The sequence below is a fragment of the Chroicocephalus ridibundus genome, chromosome 15 (genome assembly GCF_963924245.1).
Source record: "Chroicocephalus ridibundus chromosome 15, bChrRid1.1, whole genome shotgun sequence".
In the NCBI taxonomy this organism is placed as follows: domain Eukaryota; kingdom Metazoa; phylum Chordata; class Aves; order Charadriiformes; family Laridae; genus Chroicocephalus; species Chroicocephalus ridibundus.
The window spans coordinates 3,948,030-3,970,380 of record NC_086298.1 but is presented as its reverse complement, the minus strand read 5'-3'; the positions used below and the strand labels follow the sequence as shown (position 1 = coordinate 3,970,380).

The following is a 22,351-nucleotide window of genomic DNA, read 5'->3' as shown; positions in this document are numbered from 1 at the left end:
TAGCTGAACCACACTGACTCCAAAACAATAAACACGGTATTTGAATGGGACACCTGGAGGGATGGTTAGTGTCATATTAGATGTCTACCTACCACATGTCTATCCTTGGTTGTATCAATATTCATCTGACATTCAGTATCTCCTTGGGAGAGGGTAAACAATCTCTGAACCTGTTTTTTTCAAAGAAGACTTCATAGATCAGGCATCCAGATCCCAGGGAAATAGGGTGTCAAATTTGCTGGACAGCCTTTAGCAGGTGTTTTCTTAATGCTTATCTCATTTCTTCCCTCCCCCAAACCTTCTGCCTGGTCATCAAATGAAACTACGTAAAGTTGGGGAAAACTGGGAAAAAAAGAACAGCAGAACTGGAAGGGATTCCTGAGGCCATGAAGTTTGGTCTCTCGTCAAGCCTGGTCCTAGACCAATGGACACACATGTCAGCATAAAGCCCCAGGTGACAGGGACTGTAGAAATCAGAGGTAATTACTGCTACTTTTTGTTCTTGTCCAACCACAGACACCACCAGCAAACCGAGGAAACCGAATTACCTGCGTAGCTCATGAAGTTACTGAACGGCGTGTTTAGGAAACTGTGAAAACCACATGTGTCGTTGCCGGGTCCAGGATCCCCACACAGCTTGTGCTTAGGAGCAGGGTTGGTGTCACTGCAGAGGTCCCCGGTCTCGAAGGAGGGCTCTGTTTCCATGCATGGATCGCTGCAGGAGAGGATCTCTGAGATTCCCCGGAAGACGTGATAGAGCCCCAGGCTGTGCCCAATTTCATGGATCATTGTGTGCGTGTGGCCAGGGATTCCATAGAAGGAGGGATTCAGCACAATGCCACCTGCAAGGGGAAAAGAGAATAGCCTCTGTGTTTGTCTTGTCTTCCCCAGAACAGGAAGAGAAAGGGAAAGGAAGACAATCCCAAGGGCAGATCCACTGAAGTTCCTCTGTAGCGCAGACTGCTTTTTGCACAATCAGGCACGTTGCTGGCTCACAGAAAGTGCACAGCAAGGTTTAATCTCACCTTAAACCTGGGGCTCTAAGGATGAGGAACCGTGGGATGGGATAAAGCCCAATGTCCTAAACCAAAAACAGAGTGACAACAGGTCTTTCAACTGAATATGCTCAATTTGGTTTGTTTGTTAACTTAGAGAAAAATTCTATGTGCAATTACTTCATACTGTGCAACTTCAAATAATTTAATGTGTCTAAAGAGAACGATTCTGCCCCGGTAAGTGTAAGCAATGCATTTGATATCAAGAGCCAAACAAAACATACCTGGAGCATTCTGTGTCTTATTCCACAGGGTAAAGATATTATAGAAGCCTATTAACTTCTGAAACACCCTAAAAATTGCAGGAGGTTGCACCAATATTTGCAAACTAATAGCTGGACAAAGAAAACAGAATAGAGCAAGGCTGGAACAGTTTTTGCAGGGCGTGCTCTGATGGTGCAGACAGCTTTGAAGTAACTGGCAGAAACACGCTCCCTTCATACACTCAGACTGTGTTGATCTGAACTGCACAGTCCACTAATGAATATGCATGTCTAATCTGTCAAAAAATATGAAATCTTGGAATGTGATAGTTCTAAAAGAATTGCATGGTTGTTAAATGCGCACAAAGAAAACCAACAGTGATTTTTTTGTTGTTTGAATTACGAGATGTGTAGATAAGCAAATAGTAAATTAGTGAGGCTTTACAGTATATTGAATTAATCATAAGAATTATATTTTTAGCTCAGCTAGATAGATGTACCTTTGGATTTATGATGGGCTTTGTATTTTCTTTATTTAGCTTGTTGACCTCAACTTTTCCAAGCCTTTTATTTAAAACTGTTTGTGTATACTGCCTACCATGAGAACGGGAGACTGCTTTGTAAAAGTTATAGTGGGAAAATAAATCTTGGATGTGGTATACTAATAATGTGGTGACAATGAGGAGAGAAAAGGTTTTGGCAGGAGGAACTTTATCAGTGACTGTAGCGCAGGGAAGATGAGATCACCAGGTTCTGACACACCATAGACTCTTCCTTCTCATCTGCCTGGAGACTTGGTTGCAATAATCATGGAATTAGAGGAAAATAAGACCGAGAAAATCTTAAGAAGTCATCTAAATTCCAGTCTCAAACAACACAGGACCAATTAGGTCTATACCATCCCTCACACATATTGGCCTAAGGTCTCTTTACAACCCCTGATGACATGACTGCCCCAGCAATCAGTTCAGCACTCAGTATCCTTACGGCTGCAAGGATTTAACTCACATCTAATCTGAATTGATTTTCTGGCAATTTAAGTTCATGACTTCAAGTCCTGCCTCACATGGATACGAAGAACAGAAGATTCTCCTCCCCTTTCATCAGCTTTTATGAGATTGTCATCATCCTCACTTTAGGCTCTTTTCCTTCTGTCTGAATAACTGTAATCCATTCAACCTTTCCTTGTAGCTCAACCCTTTTTCTCGACCTCCCTGACTGTTGCTCTCCTTTAGTTTTCACCAGTTGTCTCACGTTTTTCTCCAAGCACCGTGTCCAAACACAATACAGTCTTTCAGCTGAAATTTTATCAGTGCTGAAGAGAGAGGAAGGACCACTCTGGATGTCTTGCAAGGGCACATGCACACACAGCAACAGAGAAAAGACTTTCGCTTTGTGCATGGGCATGTGTGACTACACACACACAGAGTAGAGAGATGTCACATGGGCACATACAAACACACATATCGTATTAAGAAAATTGAGCTGCAAAATTTAAATACAGACACAAAAGAATGAACAAAATCAATCGCACTGCAATATCACGCCTATTATGCCACATGCAGCATCTCCACATCCCTTTCACAGCCCTGAACTGGTCCTTACGCTCGCTCTCCACACGCCCAATTAATTGTCTACAGACCCACCAGTATGCAGCCACTGCAACCCCCACGTTCCTTGCATCCCTCTCTCCCCTTTCATACAATGCATGCTCCGAGTCCTTCAGTGCTTGGGATCTACCCACGTGGAGCCATTTACACCCAGAGAGCACCCTGGTATATTGTTTTGGGAGGGGTCTCTTTCCCAAAGATACTCCCAGGGTCTGGTTTCCAATGGCAGAAGTATCGGTAAAATTCCTCAGCAGGACGTGCCTTCAAAATAAAGGCTGGGTAAATGGTTCTGGCATTGGACAGCCCGGAGGCAGCTGGAAAGGGAGATTTTATTTTTGCCTTTGTTGAAAATTTATATTTTTCACAGCTGTCAAGAATCTAAATCAATTGCAGTTTTACAGAAAAGATAAACTCCCTCACCCAGACAATCTCTATCCCAGCCTTTAGATCTGCACCACAGGACATATTTCATATTTTTTTATTAAGTACATATTGGATTTATAGAAGAGAGTAAAAAAGATTAAAGATGAATTCTTACAGACCAAGCACAGGTCTGGGAGGGCTATTATGACAGGAAATTATGACCATTATTTATTTATTTTTACTTTTTTCCACTGCAAGTCAACTTTAAACTGTTGGCTAATGTCTTTTTTTCTCGTGAGATCTTTTTTTGGTCAATGAATTCTGTCAATACACTGCAGGAGCTGAATTTAAATTGTTTTGCTCAGGCATGATGTTGACAATTAGCTTAACGAAGTGACAGAAGAACTCATCAGGGCTTTGGGCGAGCCCCAGCCCTCTTGCAGAAGGTTCTCCTTGGCGCTCTGGAGCTCTCCCCTTGTTCTCTGCTCTCTCCCATGGCAACACCAAGGGAAGCTGTGAAAATACTCATTTAGAGAAGGATCAGCTATATTGCAGACTTATTTCAGTCCAGCAGTGGCATTAGGGCTAATGTTTCCCACCCAAAACCCATACTGTTGCACAATCAGAAGCAAACAGAGTGACTGTGGGGCTGGTTCGGGAGAAGGGGAATCTCCTACCACAAAGCAACAGAAATCACATCAGTGTGGGCGCTAGTCGAGGCTGGGGTTAGCATCTATCCTTGCTTTTGCCAGAAGATGCTGCCATGGGGAACGCACGCTGGTACGTATTTACGGCATCTTCTGGTTTGGGTGCTCCCAGCAGGAGCCCATGGAGATGGGGCTGAAGGCAAGTCAGAGTAGAAGTGGCTTCACTTCCAGCCTAGCTCGGCAGGAGACTGGATGTGTGTCAGTGCCAGTCCTTGGGAAAGGAAGTTTGCTCACACTTCTTCCAGAGCAGCTGCGGAGCTGGATGGCGTAATAAAATGTTTACTAACTGAAATAGGGCAGCCACCTCCAACTGCTTGGTCTGACCACGGAGCCTCTCTCAGCTATGGAGACAGGTGACTATAAAGAGTTAGTAACACCTAGGTTTTGGGGTAACGTATTTTTGAACATGGAAAAGCCTCCCTGACTGATGGCTCGAGTCGCAGCTCAGCTCTCATAGTATGCTTTAGACTAATAAACACCATATTTTGCTCTCCTCGTCTAGGTTTACATTTGCCACGTCTTTTCTGTTTTGCTCAACATGGGGTTGGGTAATATAAAAACTGGCTGAAACAGCCTTACACAAAGACTGAACTTGGCTGAAATTGGACTTCACTTCCAGCCTAGGAAGGTCTGGACAAGCCGGAGAAATATCTGGAAAACGTGAGAATCCCTGCTCTTATAAGATGACCAGATCAGGTTTGCAGCCCGAGGGAGGTTTGTGCAGTTAAGTAGATCCAGACTCAGTCACTGCCTTCTGAACCTTTTGAGGTTCATCTGACATTTTGCAAGGAACAAAATCCACAAGGTCCAGTGGCACTGCAGGTGTCGGGGCAATGAGTCACCCAGGAGCTCGCAGGGCTCTGTCTGCATACCTGGGTTCCAGCAGCCACACTTGGCAACCTGGTTATGAAACATGCAGGGCAACCTGCGGGGCAGTGAGCTCTTCCCAGTTCCACTCAAATGAACATTAGAAACACAATCTCTCAGCAGTTTGCTCTTTTGCACATTGGTAGAGAAAAATAGCAACAAATGTGAACTATAGTCTGCGAGGACAATTAATTGAATACTTACTAAGTAATGAACTAAGGATCAGAACTTAACAGGATAAGGTTAAAAATTCACTTCTGTCTAGCATCCCCCCACCTATCCCCCCCAGTCTTCTTCTCAAAGTGCTCCCATGGAGCGAATGCCCTGCAAAGTAGCTTCACTTAAAAGGTGAAATACTTTCAGCTTGACATCATCTACAAATACCATAATATGCTTTGGGTTTATAACCTAATATTTTCCTGGTTGTGAGCCAGTATCTGGGAATCGTGAAATACTTTTTTTCCCCTGACTATATGTTAGAGGAATGATAAGAAATCAGAACAGAGCTTAACGCATATTTGTCTTTCCTTCTTAGCGCCTCAAAAGAATGCTTTACAAAGAAGAAACATCTTTATCACTCACCTAGATGCATCAAGGCTTCCTTGTCCCAGGGCCAAGTTGCCACTCCAGCCAGCTCTTCCTCGGAGGAATTGGCAAAGAAGATGTTGAGGTGTGTGGATCCATCCAGTTTGAGTATGTTCTTTAGTTCATTGACATCTAAGTAGGCTCTGTAGAAAAAGAAAAGCTTTTTTTTTTTTTCCTAAAGGTGACAGAAAAAGCAACAAAGTATTGAAGAAGTGCTGCAATCCAAGCAAAGATCTTATAATATCCTGCGTACCAGTCACCTGAAATATTTCAATAACCCATTCCCAAACTTCAATTATTTTGCATTCATATAGTGAATCTCAGCTAAGGACTTCAGACCATTGATTAACTAAGGCCACAAAATCCAAGGTAAATACATAAAGCTGTCCACATTCCTAAGATAAGTATAGGAATCTATTTATTATGAATGTAATTAACCATGTATTATGGTCAGTAAATCTTTTTATATCAGCAGTTACCTTGCCCATTTCCTCTAAGCTGTTTATTATTGTTACCTCTAATTTTCCTTCACAATAACAAGTTTCACATCTTCAGGCTCGCGCAACAACTAATACCAGCTCCCAAAGTTACTCCTTTAGCACCAGTGGCAGTCAATTCTGCTGAGATGCACGTGGTCTAACCCTGACATAGGACGGGTGTTTGGGAATTGCTATTTCCAGCAAGCAAAGTTGCGCCAAGAGATCTCCTTGCACAAGATCTCTGCAGGAGTGGTACCATACTGTGGCATAAATTCCTAAGGCTCCTGAGGTCCCCCGCTTTCCCAGGCGAGCAGCGTTTCTTCTTAGCTTTTGGGATGTCTGGCGGTCACAGAGCAGTCTGCTTGCAGACAAGCAAAGTCAATCTCTTCAGCTTGATGGCCGTTGGAAGTACTTTTTGCACTCCTCCAAAGGAGTAGATTTCTGGTCTGGTGGGAGGTGTCCCTGCCCAGGCCAGGCGGGTTGGAGCTGGATGATCTTTAAGGTCCTTCTAACCCGAACCATTCCATGATTCTATGATTTTGTCAATATTGGAATACAGGAGCTACTTGCCAAAGCGCGTACCATGGTGCTTTCCGTGGCACCACAATGCTCTAACTCCGAGTAAAGCTGGAGAAAGTGGAGCATAAGAGTAAACCCATTGGTTCCCTGTTTCTAGCCCACATTAACTTTTGATATGAAGTGTTGAGTTAACATAAGATCTAAAACACAGACAGGCTGTACCATCTTCACCTGACAGGTGGAAACAACAGAGAGAGAGATCACACTGAGTCAAGCGCGGCTGACCAGCTTGCAAGGAAAGGACACCATGATGGTCTTGAGCAGGTTGATTCCTGAAGTCCCCCTTTCCACATGTGTATAGGTCTCATGTAGCTCTCACAAAGCAAACACACTCACATTCAGTAAGTAGGGTTCCTCGCATACTTTGCAAGGCTTTCGTTCCCAGAAGGGTGAAGAAAAAATAGGGGAGTTGGCTCAACACCAAGATCTTTCTGTCCTTCCCTGGAGGACTCCCCAATGGAAAACACATTCATATTTCCACAATAGCTTCCCCTGCCACTTGCTGAAGTCATTGCCTCCAAAATAGTTCATGGCTGGGTGTCCCCAGGCCCTCGCTGACTCATGGAGGAAGACGTGCTCTTTGGGGACACCAGTGGAAGGGTATGTTTCCATTCCATACAGTGTTTATCTTCCAATCAAATGTGGATGACATCCTGAAGGACAGGTCAGCACTCTGACCCTTTACACATTTCTCATCTCTCCACGGTTCCCAACACTTCTATGGAAAATACACAGATCTTTCCCTTAGCTCCTCAAGCTTGTTCTGCGTGTGTCTGCACAATGTTCTGAGGCTGTGCATAATCGATTTCCAGGATCTTCTTTGTGCCTTTGAAAACATCTTTTCCAAATATGGGCTCATACTTATACATGTCCATGAGCAATAGTTTGAAATTACATATGGGAGGTAACGGGCATTTCCAAACAAAAGCCTAAGCGCATCGGGGGAATATGTGACAGAGGATGTGTGCATGTGAAGGGGGTGATATGTCTGCACATGTGGCAGCATCAGTAAAAGACAGTGAGCAAAAGTGTAAGAGAGAATGTAGGAGTGTTGTGATACACTGTGCAAGTGAGAATAGGACAGAAACAGAAGCATTGCGCAGAAAAATGTTTGTGTGTTTTGTATCCCAGTGGGAAGGGAAGGCCCCACTGTCTGTATTGGGACTGCGCTTGTTGACTCTGGATGCAGACGCTTTACGGCCCATGCAAATCCCTGTAGGAGTAACTATAATCAAACTCCCCTCCTGAGATTACCGTTTTTTTATCCTCACTCTTCTTTTATTCTTTCAAATAATCTAAACTAATATTTCTTTATTCTCAGCTGCCTCTTTGCTTATTGTTTAGACAATCCAATCCTCATTTATATCCTCAGTGCACGGCCATAACCGCGCTCTCACTTGCATACAGACTATATGCTTCAATATCTAGGACTGTTTTGTACATGGATTATTACTGCAGACAACATCCAGAGCAGACAACGTTTAACAAATTGGCCAGTGATGTCAGTGCATCACCAAGGCTGAACTCATGTCTTACGTAAATCCACCGTACTAAGTCAATCGGACTTGGTTTTATAGTGTTTCTCTGACCACTCTGCCAGCCAACAGAAACCTGCAAATGAGCAGAACGTATTCAAACGGTGTAAGGACAGAATGCTAAGAGGATTTTTAGCAAAGGGTCTGAGCAGGAGTAGGTGTAAACAGCCCATGCAGGGGGGGAAGTAAATGCGAAGTCCTTCACCAAAGCAGTCAGCAACCCCCAACACACCACCACGCTCCAGCGTTCGGCTCAGGCAAATCCCTGTGAGCGTGTGAGCGTGTGCCGGCATGTGCGTGCGTGAACAGAGGTGTGAGCGTGTAAGCGAGGGCTGGGACTGTGCACACACGCCAGACAGCCAAGAGTCTGTACGCAAAGGAACCAGCGCGCGTGTGTGTGTGTAAGAGATAAAAACACAAGCTGGAATTCCATCCTCTCCTTCCTCCCCATGTTTCTAATAACCTCCCATCCCTATCCATCATCACCACATTCCTACACTCAAGGAGGCATAAATTAACTACTTTTGCAGTTCATGTCCAACTACGTAGCCGCAGGCAGCAGACCCAACAGTTACCAGGTCAAAATAGTTTTCAGTTATTGCGTTGGACGAGGCTGACTCCCCCCTGCTGCCGCGGCTGCTTTGTTATCAGCCCAGACTATCTGACCCAATGCAATCTGTGAGCATTGCTTACACTTCTCAAGGTTATGTGGGTCCCCTGATAGAGGACATAATGTCTGTCACATGGGCTCGTGCCAAAAAGAGCCAAAGAGCCCAGCCTTTCCAGCACTGCCAAACTCGCATTTCAAAGACATGAGTGCAGTCTTGGAAAGGGATCAAAACCTTTCCAACTGTCATTAGAATATTTCCTTTATGCATCTCTCCGTGAGTGCCAGCAACATATTTCATAAAATTCATTGGCTCGAGATGGTACCTCCAACATAAACCTGAATGGGGGGAACTGTCAGGGCAAGTCTGCGTGGAAAACAAAACAAAACCCAACGCACAACAAAACATGTGTAATTCCTGTAATGGAAAAAACATACGATGCTGTGAGCGTGCCTTGCTCAAGAAACCTAATGAGTCTATTAGTGCATCATAAAAGGTCTCCTTTGCTGGAATCTGTTTTAGACATAGAAATTCTATGGGCTGTTTAAGGCCATTTGGGACACCAAATCACATCAGGCAATGTGCACATTCCCACCCAGATCTTTTCATCGACTTATTTGTCCAATGCACTGCTTCGGTTTGTTTTTTTCCTCCACTGCAGCATAAACAGCCCTCTGACACTGTACCGTACAGCAGCTCGCCCTTACCCAGTAAGCCCCAGACCGCAGTCAGCAATACGCATCCCGTACGCTGCTCCAGTTTCAATCTAATGGAGCCCGTAGCTCCCCCCACAGTGTCTCGCAACCGCCCTGCCTGCCCCATCACTCACGCGAGGAGCCATTGTCCCCGTGCCTGTCACATCTCGCAAACTCGTCTCCTGTCCATTTGGGCTGTGGCTTTGCCACAGCGGGACCCGTCCCTGGGTGGCGAGGTAAAGCCCCCAGCTTGCCGGGGCCACCGCGAGGAGCTCCCTTTTGCCCACCCTCATCCCCAAAGCCAAACCCAGCCACAAATCTCTGCCGCTTCGCTACAAACACATTTGACAACGGCTTTTAAACTCGGTTATTATCGGGTCTAATCATATTGAATCTGGCCTTGGTGACTAGAGTTGAGCAGTTTTGTAACTGGGTTGGAAACTCTTCCTCCCCCGTTTTCCCCCAGGTCGCAGAGTGGCTTTCCCCTGTTTCCCTAATGTGCAGCCTCTTGCACTCGTGGTTGTTTTTGCAAGGAACACGGAGCCTTCCAGCCCTTATTGTTAGGAAATGTTTTCTACTGTTTGCTCTGAGTTATTCTCGATTTGACTTTGTTTTGTTTTTTTCCTTCAAAGACAAGTGTCACTTTACAGCAAGAAAACAAACAGGGTACTTAAGGGATTATTTGCAAGACCCCACCCAAACGCAGAGTAGGAACTTTGCTATCTGCTCACTAGGGAGTATGGTCTCCAACTGCCTGACGAGTTTGTTAGGAATAAAAGGCACTGTGTTTCATCATTAAAAAACAAAACCCAAAACAAAAAGGCCAGCATCTTCTGAATTGGGAAGTCAGCCTCGAAGTCTCCATTTTACCTCTCGACGTGCAGTGTCCTACCCTTTACCCAGCGGGTTCAGCATACAGCAGAGTAAATCTGCTGGAAACACAGGGATCCACCACATCACTCCTTCCCAAGACTCCGTGTTTCTGCTTTCATCTGGTGCTGGGTTCAGCCCCACTTAAACCATGGTACACAGTTTAGCAGACGAAGAGAAAGCTTTAATGGACAGCCCTCGCAACACTCGCCGGCAGCCTGTGACAGATCCAGGTGTGGCTCACAACACGGTGTGTCCCATAAGCCTCAGTGGTGCTCCCTCAGTCCCTCCAGCTCTGGCCTTGGCCCCAGGATTGACACTAACCCACTAGAACAGCAAAGACCACAGCAACCAGGATGTGGGCAGGCACCCACCAACTGTTTGTCCCGTTTGTGCAAGCAACATGGGGGACCCAAGGTTTTAGGGCGCAGTGTCCACCTAGAGATTTTCAATATCGGCAGTGATCAGCAAGGATGGTTTTGAGCCAAATGATGTTCTTCCTGAAGATAATGGGAAGAGCCGTGGCTTCAACAGCACTGAAAGCTGACCTTGAAATGGGACCATTTGGCAGAGGCGCACAATTGTAATTTAGCTTTTCCCCCTGTGATTTCTCAGTCTTGGGTGGTTAGACATGGAACCCTCCTTTTGGAGACGCAGTGTTGATGCCAGTGTATATAAGCTGCCTTTTGCCTTCTGTCATAGAGTCACAGGCTGGAAAGGATGTCCAGAGACATCGCTGCCAGCCCCCCACCCCAAAGCAGGGACATCTCTGTATGTCTCACCAAGCAAAGTTTTATCTAGCCCATACTCAAGACCACACGTGACAAGGACTCTGCCACTGCCCCAGCAACCTGCACCCCATGTTTCAATACCTTTATGGTCAAGAAGTTTCCTGAAGGCCTAGTTGAATCTTTTTTGCTGCAACAGATGTGCATGACTATTTGTGCCATTCCCCATAGACGGAGATTAGAGGATTCCCTTCTGCTTTACCAAACCTATTATTTGAAAGCTGATTATATCTCCTGTAAACCACCTCATTTTTAGGCTAAACCCACCTTATTTCTTCAGCCTCTCCCCACTGGTTCTGTTTTTTAAGACCTCTGGTCATTTCTGATGCTTTCATCTGCACTCTCCACATCCTTCTCAAAGGCAGGTCATCAAAAGAGGACACAGTCCTCAAGCCGAGAGCTTATCAGTGCCGTGTAACCGCTACATTCATCCCGTCTATCACCTCCAACCTGACATAAAGTACACAGCAGAGATTTCAGACTTACAAACATTTCTAACATTTTTTTCTCCTCTTTTGCCTAAAGTGCTGCAGGTCTATCAAAAACCTCAACAAAAAAAGCCAACCCACAAACCCTCTGCAGCGGTGGACTCCCAATAAAAATTTTTGTCTGGCCTGATGTTAAAGATCTGCTTTTGCTGGCAAATTTAATTTTGCTCCTCATTTCAGACAGATTGCTATAAATCATGTGAAGCAGGAAGCGTGCCTCATCTACATTTACTTTAGTGTTAATTTAAGACACTGGTGTAAGTGTAGTAAAAGTCATGATAATTTATTGATAAAGGTATAAATCTTTCAGTGATTGGGACGGAGCCTGAAATAGAGCGGAGCCAGAATATTACAAGTGAAAGGCTTCAGGTCCCAATTTAGATCCAGATCACTGCCTGTGTTCACACTGAAATCCAAATGTGTAACTGTAATTCCGACCGCATCCAAACCAGGCAGTCACTAGGTCATGTCCACAAGCATAAATTGCAAGCACTGTCAGCACATGTAGGCTTGGCAGCTTTTAAAGAATTTTGGTTTATCCGCTGCAGTAAAATGTCCTCTACAGCCCCCAAATCTGATCTCCCGTTACTAGAAAGGAGGAATGTTTTGGCGAAAAAAAATAATAATGATAAGGATCCAAGAAAAGCCACTTAGGATAACTGATCAAATATAAACCCAGCTTCTCGGGTAGGTTTGGTAGCCCGTGCTGAACTCTCTACCACTGTTGGTGACACTGCTGATGCATTCATTCAGGTCAGCTGGTTAAAGCTGGACGAGGGTTTTTTACATCAGTGGCAGATCCTACCGTTAAGACCAACCCTAAACAACACACATTACAAAAGAAAAGCGCACATGGCAACAAAAGTTTGGGTGTTCCTTGGTCCTAGGGTGCCCTCTTTTCCAAACTGAATTAATTCTGCCATTATGCCAGTGACTCAGGCTTCGCTCACCCTATAAAAAAAAATATTAAAAAACAATTAGAGAAAGAAAAAAGGGTTTTACTGTGCAAAATATGGGAATCCTTTGGGTCTGGGTTTTTTTTATCCTGCAACAGAGACTGAAAGCAGCTCCTCGATCTCAAGTAGGGAATTTTTACAATTGCCAAGTCATTGGTTTCATTCCATTTGCTTTGAAATGCTGGCTTTCCAGCAGGACAGTCCTAGAAATCAGCACATTTCTACTGCACCATTTTGCACTATAAATCTATAGGACTGCAAGGAAAAAAACCATCCTGTACATAAAGGAAATTATTTGCTTCTAAGCTCTAAAAATCAGTATTGTAATCTATAGAACCCTAACGGCGCGCCCCTGCTCAGCCCTATCTGACTTTCTCATAGAAGACCTCTAAATGATACAGATTTATTTCATGCAATTGCTTACAGATAACTCCTGGATGTTGTAAATGCAGTATCTACTTAATAGGCTCAACCACAGCAACAGGTTGGAATGAACCGGACATTTTGACTATTCCAGATCTCACTCTGGTCCTCTTCTGCTTTGGTTCATGTGAGCTTCACTTTGAGCCAGCTTCTGCTCTCACTGGGCTGCTCACAAGTATCAGCTCTGACTGTGATGTATTTGCTCCAGTGTAAATCTAGAGTTAGTCAGAGCAAAATTTGATTCTCAAAGTGCAGCTTCAGGTTCAAATCCAAAATCTCAAAGGAAACCTCAGCTGAAACGACCAATTTTTTGCCCAATTTCTGGCCAATGCAACTTGCTTTTTTAAGGAGGGAGGCGGGTTTCCTCAGATCTCCGCACGGATTCTCTCAAAGGTTTGTAAATCCTTGCCAAATCCTTCACAAACCTGGGCTGAGATTCAGAAATACAGTGAAAACAGATTATTTTTTTTTCCGGCACTTTTGCTGCTGGTTCTGGCCAGGATAAGAAAGAACAGAGGCTCAGGGAAAAAGAATGGGGAAAAAGATGATGCAAATGTCAAACATGTTCTGTCTGAGCTCTGGGCAAAAATTCAGGGTGGCTGTTAATGTACACAAAATTATTTGTTCCCTCTCTTCTCTTTATCCTCCCAAGCTTTACTGCCCATTTCTTATACCAGAGACGCCACCTTTATACAACATTTTTGTAGGTTTATAAAGGGTTGCAGTGCTACAGACCATAAATGTGCGATCACTGAGCCTTCTTCCTTTGCAAGGTCTACGTCCAAGAGCGGAGCAACGTTTGAGTTTGCTCATGCAGCAAGAACTGAAAAACCCCATTTCCTCGCACGACCATAAAAAATAATTAAGCTAACCAGCTACACAGAGCTAGGAAAAGATACGCCGGCTGGCCAACTTGCAGGAAGAAAAAAGAAAACAAAGGGAAAGCCTTGGCAAAGAGAACTGTGATCTTACTGTACAATTAACTGCTGAGACAGGGAGTATGGAACATTTCAAGCATTTCAAGACGCATCTTTGTAAAACAGTAAACATTATGAAGCATATATGCACATTTCACAGACCTTTGAAATCAGCAACACTGGCAGGTTTATTTGTTTTGATTGTCTCTTTTTCTTTCTTTTACTACTTTGGGATTTTTTTCTCTCTCCTTTTCAAGACTAGAGCCAAATGACCCATGAGAAATGTACTGTAATTTGTCTCTTATCCATCCCTCATCTCCATCTGATATTCCCTCTGCCCTGGTTACCCTGATGTTTTTCCAGACTCTACAGGCTGAACCATTGTAACAAGGAGAAAAGTCAAACGATAAAGAAAGAAGTGGTGTAAGGATATTTTCAGGAACCCGTTCTGTTAAAAAAGATTTCCTTTGCCGTTTTATGAAAACCTCTTTTGGCTGCAGCAAACCTCATCCACGTATACTCCAGAATTTAAATCAGTATAGAAAGGTATATATATTTGAGGCTATTTTAACCATCAGTTATACTGCTTGGCACTTCCACAGTGCTTCCCCTCTGGGCCTCAAAATGCTTCCTAAACATGAAGAGAGAAATTCCACTCTGGTCAAAGCCCTGACACAAGCCCTCTGCACCGCTCCAAACCTTGTCCGAGGGCTTAAGTGATACTAAAGCGGGACAAGAACCCTCGCGCTGGGCCTCCCCTCAAGAAATTTTACCATGACTGAAGCAGCCATGAAATAGGCAAACAGAATAATTTTCCTTGTCTTCCGAAATGGAAAACTGAGGTAGAGAAATGTAATAATTTGCTCAAAGTGCCAAAATCATTCAGGGTGACAGCTAGAATTAGAAACTCAATCTCTTGAGCCTATGTTCTGTGATAATATGGATCATTTTTCTTTTAAATAAGTGGTGGCTTGTGTTACTAATCCTTTAAGTTTTCTGCTGGTAGCCACTAATCATATTTTACAAGCCTTCACTCTTATTTTACAATCTTTTACTCATATTTTATAATTGCCAAAAAAGTCCTAAAGGTTCGGTGCTCAGCAGATGGGAAGTCAGAGCTCCCCACAATAAGCTGGTCCTTCCTGAATCCCTCGGCTTCACCGTTTCTGAAGACAATGTAGCACATTTACTTCATAAACAGATTTTCTTATGGAACCAGGGCTCTGCTTTCAATGAGTGTGCAGACACCGTTATAATATTATTTGGCATTTACATACCACCTCTCATCCCAAAGCTTCCAAGAACAACCAACAGATACGTGCATAGCACACCGCACAACAGTTCAAGCAAAGGACGTTTTGGTTTCAGTCACCAGAACAAACTTGATTTTTTCATGAAAAGCACCAGGGACCAGGAATGCAGCCTGTCATCACTCCCTTGAATCAGGTCAAGAGTTGGGTAGAGCCTCTCTCAATCAGACTGGAAGGTAGAAATCATGAGGAAACTTGAAGCTTTGACACAGAATTTTCTTTAGTTATAGGAGTAGCTCGTAGCAACTCTCTGTATTAAAGTTGTCTAACAATTTCCACTACTAATACTCAACTCCAGCCTTGTCTTTCCCATCTCCATCCCAGCGGCTGTGGGATCAGGCTTGAGGTCACATTTGCAGCCTGCCCAAACAAGTGCCTCGCTGGCACCTTGGGAGTCACGGCTGGGGTGACGCAGGCTTTAGCACTTCTGGAGCACTGGGAAATGCTTTGTGTCCCCTCTTTAGAGCCCAGGGGAGGCACGGGGGTACCCTACTGCGGGGACACTGCTCCGTCCTGGGCTCCATCTATGTGTGCCATCTGTCCTTGCAGTCAGGACCCTTCCCCGGTGGGCTCTGGTGCGTCACCTACCATGGGAATATTTGGGAATTTTAGGAAGCCCAACACAGGTCAGGGTAGGAGGCACCTTGGGGTGCTCGCAGTTAGATTGCAATTAGTCACGACTCCTGCAGAAGGGTGACACGTGGCACCGTCCCTGCCGGGGTATGCAGCTGGAACTTTAAGGGGCTGGTCCTTAAGCATCTTCCCTAATTAACACACAGTTAAAAATGCAGGATGAAAAAATGAACACGACCGAATTCTTCACTCCTTTCATCTCACTTTTTGACACTAATCCTCCCTGCACATAAACCCCGTGCTACGAACTGAGATATACATTGCTATTGGAATGAAGAGAGACTTGGAATCAGGCCAATGTCAGCAAAAAACAAAATAAAATCATATATAACCACAAAGGACGTAGCATGTTTATTACAGATATTTCTGGAGTTGATGGGCCAAAATAACCAGTCCAAATATGCATCTTGCAAAACATCACTTTTGCTTTGGAGATGCCGCTTCTTTTCTGTTTTTGTTTTTACAACTCATGGACTTCCAAATCTCATTTCTTAACCTCCTGGCAGGGTTGTGCATAAAGTTGGTCCTGCTGCAGTGGGCAGATCATCAATGGCCTATGGTTAAGATAATCCCAATTTTCCTCTTTTCTGAGAAAGAGACGAAAACCTGATTCAAATGAGACTGGTTGAAATTTCCTCTTATTTCATCTTATGCAGGAAAGGGTAGGAGACACCAAAGTGAGATCACAAAGAACATAATCTGGTGATGGAGACTTCTGTTCAGGGAAACCAAGAAAAGCTTGTGCCTGGCACAAAAAGCCTCACATTTTCAATGTTCATATGATTTTTTTTTCTCCCTGTTACAACAAAGGACTAATATTTAGCTCTTTTTGTTTTCTGTTTTCTTTTCAGGGGGTATTGATGGGTCATACCAGTAAGCCTTTATCTTCAACAGTGAAGCCTTGAACACATTTTTTTAAGGAAAAAAAAAAACAAACCAACAAAGAACCACTAAATATTACGAGATCTATGAAAGCTGGTTACTCTTGTTCTCTCCCAGCAGTGAAGAGATTACAAGGAAACAGCAAACGTCAGTCACTGAAACAGAAATTTCACATAAGAACATTTAACTTTGAAGTTCCCAGAATCCACAGTAAATTGCCAGGTGATCTGGCAGAAACACCAACACACCTGCAATGAAAACAGTTCAGAGTTGCAGAAGGAAAATATTGTTGATAGTGTGTCTTCTAAATCCAACATTTTTATATATATATTTTTTTTTAATTTCTATTCCTGTTCACTAGGGAGAGGAGAGGAGAGGAGAGGAGAGGAGAGGAGAGGAGAGGAGAGGAGAGGAGAGGAGAGGAGAGGAGAGGAGAGGAGAGGAGAGGAGAGGAGAGGAGAGGAGAGGAGAGGAGAGGAGAGGAGAGGAGAGGAGAGGAGAGGAGAGGAGAGGAGAGGAGAGGAGAGGAGAGGAGAGGAGAGGAGAGGAGAGGAGAGGAGAGGAGAGGGGGAAAGGGAAAGGAAAAGGAACGGAAAAGGAACGGAAAAGAGCAGGAGAGAGGACTTTGCAGATCATGACTTTGCCAAGCAGCTACTATTGGGAGACAAAACGTGGCAGCAAAGGCTGCAACAGATACTGCTAACATAATTAACTCCCTGACATCAAAATCCTGCCCCTCATTTCTCTCTGTTGAGCCAGAAACAAGCAGCAGGAGGAAAGATGTAAACGTGCCTTTTCCAAACACTCAAGAACTTTCAGACTTGCCGGTTTTTAAACCTAGGCAAGACCTGCAACGTCTGCGTAGATACAAGGTAAGGCAAATACCATTGTACGTGTGTGCTTCTGAGAGTGGACCTTGCTTGAACTGAAGGATTTATCAAGCAGAAAAGGTTCTCTACTTAAGTAAACAGTGAGCAGCGGACACATCAAATGCCCAGGTTATTAGTCGGATGGCAGGACGTTTGGGTTGCCTCACATATGGATCTGCTAACATGTGTACCAGAAAACAGGCACTATCAGTCCAAAACATAAGGCTGATTGTAAGCATTCCCTGGAGGACACATTTCCCAAAACCCTACAAAATTGGACTGGCAGCTTATGAAACGTACGATACTGGTCCAGCATGTAACAGTAAACTATAGGAAATCATACCCATACATTTGGCCTTCAGACATGAGTGCAGAAATTGCCTGTTTTGGCACCACAAGCCTGTGGATCCACTTGAATCAAACACAGACCTCTAGCAAAGGGCTACGAGGAGGCAAAGATCTGTTCTCCATTGTCAAACAGGAATGCAAAAGGGGGAAAACTCTAATTTTCCTTTATGGCAAATTTCTCGACCAACTTTTGCCACGAGTAGGACCGCTGTAGGCAGGCCATGCAGTCCAACGTCCCCGTGACATCTGCACCCTCTTTCACCCTCTTGTGTATCTCAACCACACGTCAACTTTTGCTCTAGTTTGCTGCAGTAATTCATTGGTGACACGTCACTAACAACCACTACAGGACTTAAGATCCTGATGACTACAAAACTACCTTTGCAAAGGATCCAGCAAAAATTGCAGGTTTGTCCTTTTTGTCCACTGTTTCTCACACACAGACCCTGAATTATACAAACCCGCATTCATAAAGCGTATGTTAGCGTGAAATGCCTCACAGCTCCCTGTGAAAGACAGAGGGGGGATGCTATGAACTCCCTCGCTTCCAGAACTTTGCTGCCGGTTCAAGTACATCTCAAGAACTTTGCAAAACCTGACACCCTGCCGTGTTCAGCTGCGGGGGAAGAGAAGGTCCCCTGGAACCACCTTTTGGACTATCTCCTCCTGATGGTTTTCTAGATCAAAAACTGGAAATGCTTCAGGTATCGTTCCCAGCTGGATAAAAAGAGAACTTTGTGTCTGATCAAGATGAGGATAGCTAAAGGTCTGAGCCTGCATTTCTAAGACAAAATAAGACATTTTGAAGGAAACACACATGAATACATCTATCCCCAGAAGTAAAACTATTAAAGGAATTCTGCGAGTATGAGGAGGAAGCCAGGAACTCCGAGCCCTTTTCTGAATCCAGCTGGGTGCAGGGGGGGAATCAAACAGCACGCATTTCTCCAGGCAAACTGGGAGAAACACTCTGATGTGTCTGACGGAAGCATTTTACTCTGTGTTTGGAAGTTTATCATGACCGATCAATTCTGGAAGAATTAGTGAGTGAGTTCTGGTTTTTGGCACGGACACAGCAGTGGTAAAAAGGCTGGAGGCAAAAGGGAAGTAATTTTCATAATGCTGTGAACTGTTGCCATCAATCCTTACCCAAAACATTTCTTCTACTTACTGTAGTGCCGTGCTGTTCTGTAGGAGCTTTCCTCTGAGCTACGGCCCTTCGTCTCAGGAAGGCTCTCGACCTCACTCGCGCTCTGGATGTAGAGATCCAAGCCAAAGACCAAAGTCTTTGGGAGTTCAATCTTTCTACGGACTTCAAAGAGCTTGGGATATGTAACTTAGTCCAGACAGAAAGCATAACATACGTTTGGAACAACATTATATATGTAAAAATAGAAAAGATTGAATGACTGTTACGGAATGCAGTATGATGGGGAAGCCTGATGTAAACCGTGCACGGCATTGATATTTTTCAGCTATTTTCAGCCTCTAACCTAGGTGCTCTGGATCCTAGTGGAAGGACCTACCTTTCCTCCAACAATTGTAAAGACTTTAAGATTTATTTCTCTAAATCACGCCTGTGCTGTGTGCCTATACCCGCTGCGAGCAGATGGCGCGACTGTTCCCCTAAGGAACTAACTGAGCAGCGACTACAAATAGCCAGAGCTTATCCTCAGCACTTAGTGCAGTAACACTGAGACTACACGTTTCGGGAGGAATCAGCAACTCGCAGAATTAGTCCTTAACAGAAAGCGAGCCAAAGGTGAAGGCAAAACAAAACCCCTTAACCAGAAATGCCAAGCCCAAACATATTCAGGTATTTTGAATAATATAAGTTTATGTAATTCTCCATATTTCTCAGGCATGCCTATATTTGTCTCCATTTGCGCTTGCTGGGATTGAAGACGGGAATAGAGCATCATCAAGCTCGTGGAAATCAGGAGATCACAGAAAAATGCTGTTTTGTAATTGTTCTCACCCAGTTTTGCAAACCTAAGCAGTTCAGACAGTTAGGAAACATTTCCATACTCTGTGATGCTCACGTGAAGCAAATGAAGCTCTGGCCTTTTTGAGGTCTCCCCATGTTCTCTACATGAGTATATCATACTTCTTTATTTACTTAGAATTTTTCACCAGTTAATCTCTCCCTGTCTCATTTTTAATTAAACAAAACAAATTAATGAATCAAGGAAACACAAAACAACTTAAGACAAAGCTTTTCAAAGCGCAAAGAGGATTTTGATACCCACACGCTACTGATAGTCAGTGGGTCTTGTCTTGGGAATATAATTCCTTTTTGTGCCTTTGAAAGGTGCACAAAAAACATGTAGATGATTACAGTGATGGGTCTATTAATTGATATAATCTCTATTTTATGTTATTTAACCAATGTCTGAGCTCTGACTGCAAAACAAACTTAAATCGACACCCTCACTCCTTTCTGCTCAATGCTCCCTTAACCTGTCTTCTTTGATATATGAATAGAATTTGAGTCTGTCAAGGGCACAAGTCTCATTATATCATAGCATGGAAATAAGAAATGAATCAATAAACAAGGAGGCAAACTCCTGATCAGCTCGTTCCTACCACACAATGTGGAATTCTTCACATTTTACCCCTAATCCCACGTCTGATCAAACCGAAATGTCTTTGGGGTCAGGAATGCCTCCGCTTCCTTTTGGTATTTCTTTCACAGTCTAATCACATCTCAGAAAAGCTGGTATTTTCTGTCTATGTGTCTTATCTTTATCCTTTGTATAATTTGTGCTGTTTAATGATGAAGAAATAATTCACTAACATCCTTCATGCGATGGGGTAACTTCTTAATGGAGGAGAACTGCTGCCATGGCCCGACTAACAGATTAAATCCCCTTTTTGGCATATTCATTTTTACTGTCTCTTTCAGTATGATTTCGACATGGAATTTTCCTGGCATAAATCACACAGGTTTCCCTCTTCCCCTCCACACCACGCTGCGTAGCTCTGTGTTTTGGTAAATCTCATCTATTAATAGTTGCCCTCTGTGGCTATAAAAAAATACCTCAGTAGTCAAAAGCCAGCCCTTGCTAGGGAACAGCTGTGGATGCCTGAGCGCACGCAGGACCCGGCATCACACAGCAAAGCCCTTTCTTGGCTCCGTGTCAGAGCAAAGCGATTAAATAAGGCCATAGTCAAGCTAATGGAAAAGGAGCCCCTTCCCTGCAACAGAGAGCGAGGCCGACTCCAGCACTAGGCTGGAGAAACATCAGGGTATTTCCATTTTCTCACTGACATTTTCTTTTTCCTTTTTTAACTCAGCAAACCCCCCTCCCGTGTCTTCCTCGCTCAACCCTTCTGCCAAGTCCCAATAAAACCTTGCACTTAAAGAAATAGGACAAAGACGTCATCGCAGCGAGTATCAAAGGTCGCAGGGTAAATTTTAAGGTCTAGTCTACTTTTTTTTTTTTGTTTGATTGATTTAACTGATTAAAGCATTTCTGCTCTTCCTGTGCTTTCAGCAGCATCCTGGGTAACTCAGGGGAAATTCAAACCAACCAGCTGTGATCTGTATTACAAAGTCAGGGCTGGAAATACAACACAAGGATGTGGATGGGGCCATACTGGAAAGGGTGAAAGGAGAGGCATATTGTCTCCCAGTAAAGTGATAAAGTGCTTTTATGTGTCAGAATGAGAAATCTTCAGCTTAGCAGAGGATACAGGGAGCTCCTCACGCTCTCAGAGCTGCAGGGTACCAGTCCCATCGCAGAAGGGCTGGTCGGTAACAAAGTACCTGGCTCCAGGCAGCAGGAATCCTCCCTGGATTTCACTTTTTCATTTGCATGAACTAAAGTTCTTGAAAATCCTCAAGAATTGCTGAGTTTTGGGGACTTCGGCAAAGTGTACAATGCCACAGCCATCGCAAGGGTCAGCAGGGAAAGGGTACAGGAGCCTCCGGTCCTCTGGAAACCAAGCTGGGGCTCTCAGCACTTCCAGCACACCTGGGCTGAGGCTGCAGGCACTTACAAAGCCAATGCCACATCACTTCAGCACTTTCCAGATTTCCCTAGGGACATTTCACTAAGATAAATTCTCCTTGCAAAGCTGATGGGAATGATTTGAAAAACCAACAGTCTTGTGTTGGGGAAACCGGCTACCACAGCTTCTCACTGAAGTCCTCGATTTATTGACGCAACAAGGATATAGCATGGGAAGCAAATTTATTCCATATTATCTACTGGCAGTAGAACTCAAAAGATGCATTTTGAGGCAGTAGAAAGAATTTTATTCTCCAAAGCCTTGTAATTCAACCCCGCTGAAGCTGCCCTCACACAAATCAGTGATGACACATCTTTTCAACGTCTAGGGCCAAAATTATTTTTAAAAGCATTGCAGGTAATTGCCGTTGCTGTGATTCCAAACCACTGCTGTTTCCACTATTTTACCGTCACTGATGTAACCCAACAAGTGTCAACGGCAAACATGGGCTGCTTCTGCGATTATTGAATTAATGGAAATAATACACTTCACAACAAAGAGCTCACACATATCAATGGCCACGACCAGATCTTTAACTAGAATTTACAGGAGATGTTCGATGTTTCC

The 22,351-nt window shown here is 44.0% G+C and overlaps 1 protein-coding gene across 1 annotated transcript in view; it reads right to left on the bottom strand.

Moving 5' to 3' along the window:
- Positions 1 to 22,351, bottom strand: part of PAPPA (pappalysin 1) — a 183,010-nt gene that overhangs the window by 124,737 nt on the left and 35,922 nt on the right. The window contains exons 3-4 of the mRNA XM_063353366.1: positions 5,388 to 5,533; positions 549 to 842 (exon numbers count right to left, since the gene is read on the bottom strand). Of these exons, the coding sequence (XP_063209436.1) occupies positions 549 to 842; positions 5,388 to 5,533 (440 nt within the window). The remainder of the gene's footprint in view (positions 1 to 548; positions 843 to 5,387; positions 5,534 to 22,351) is intronic.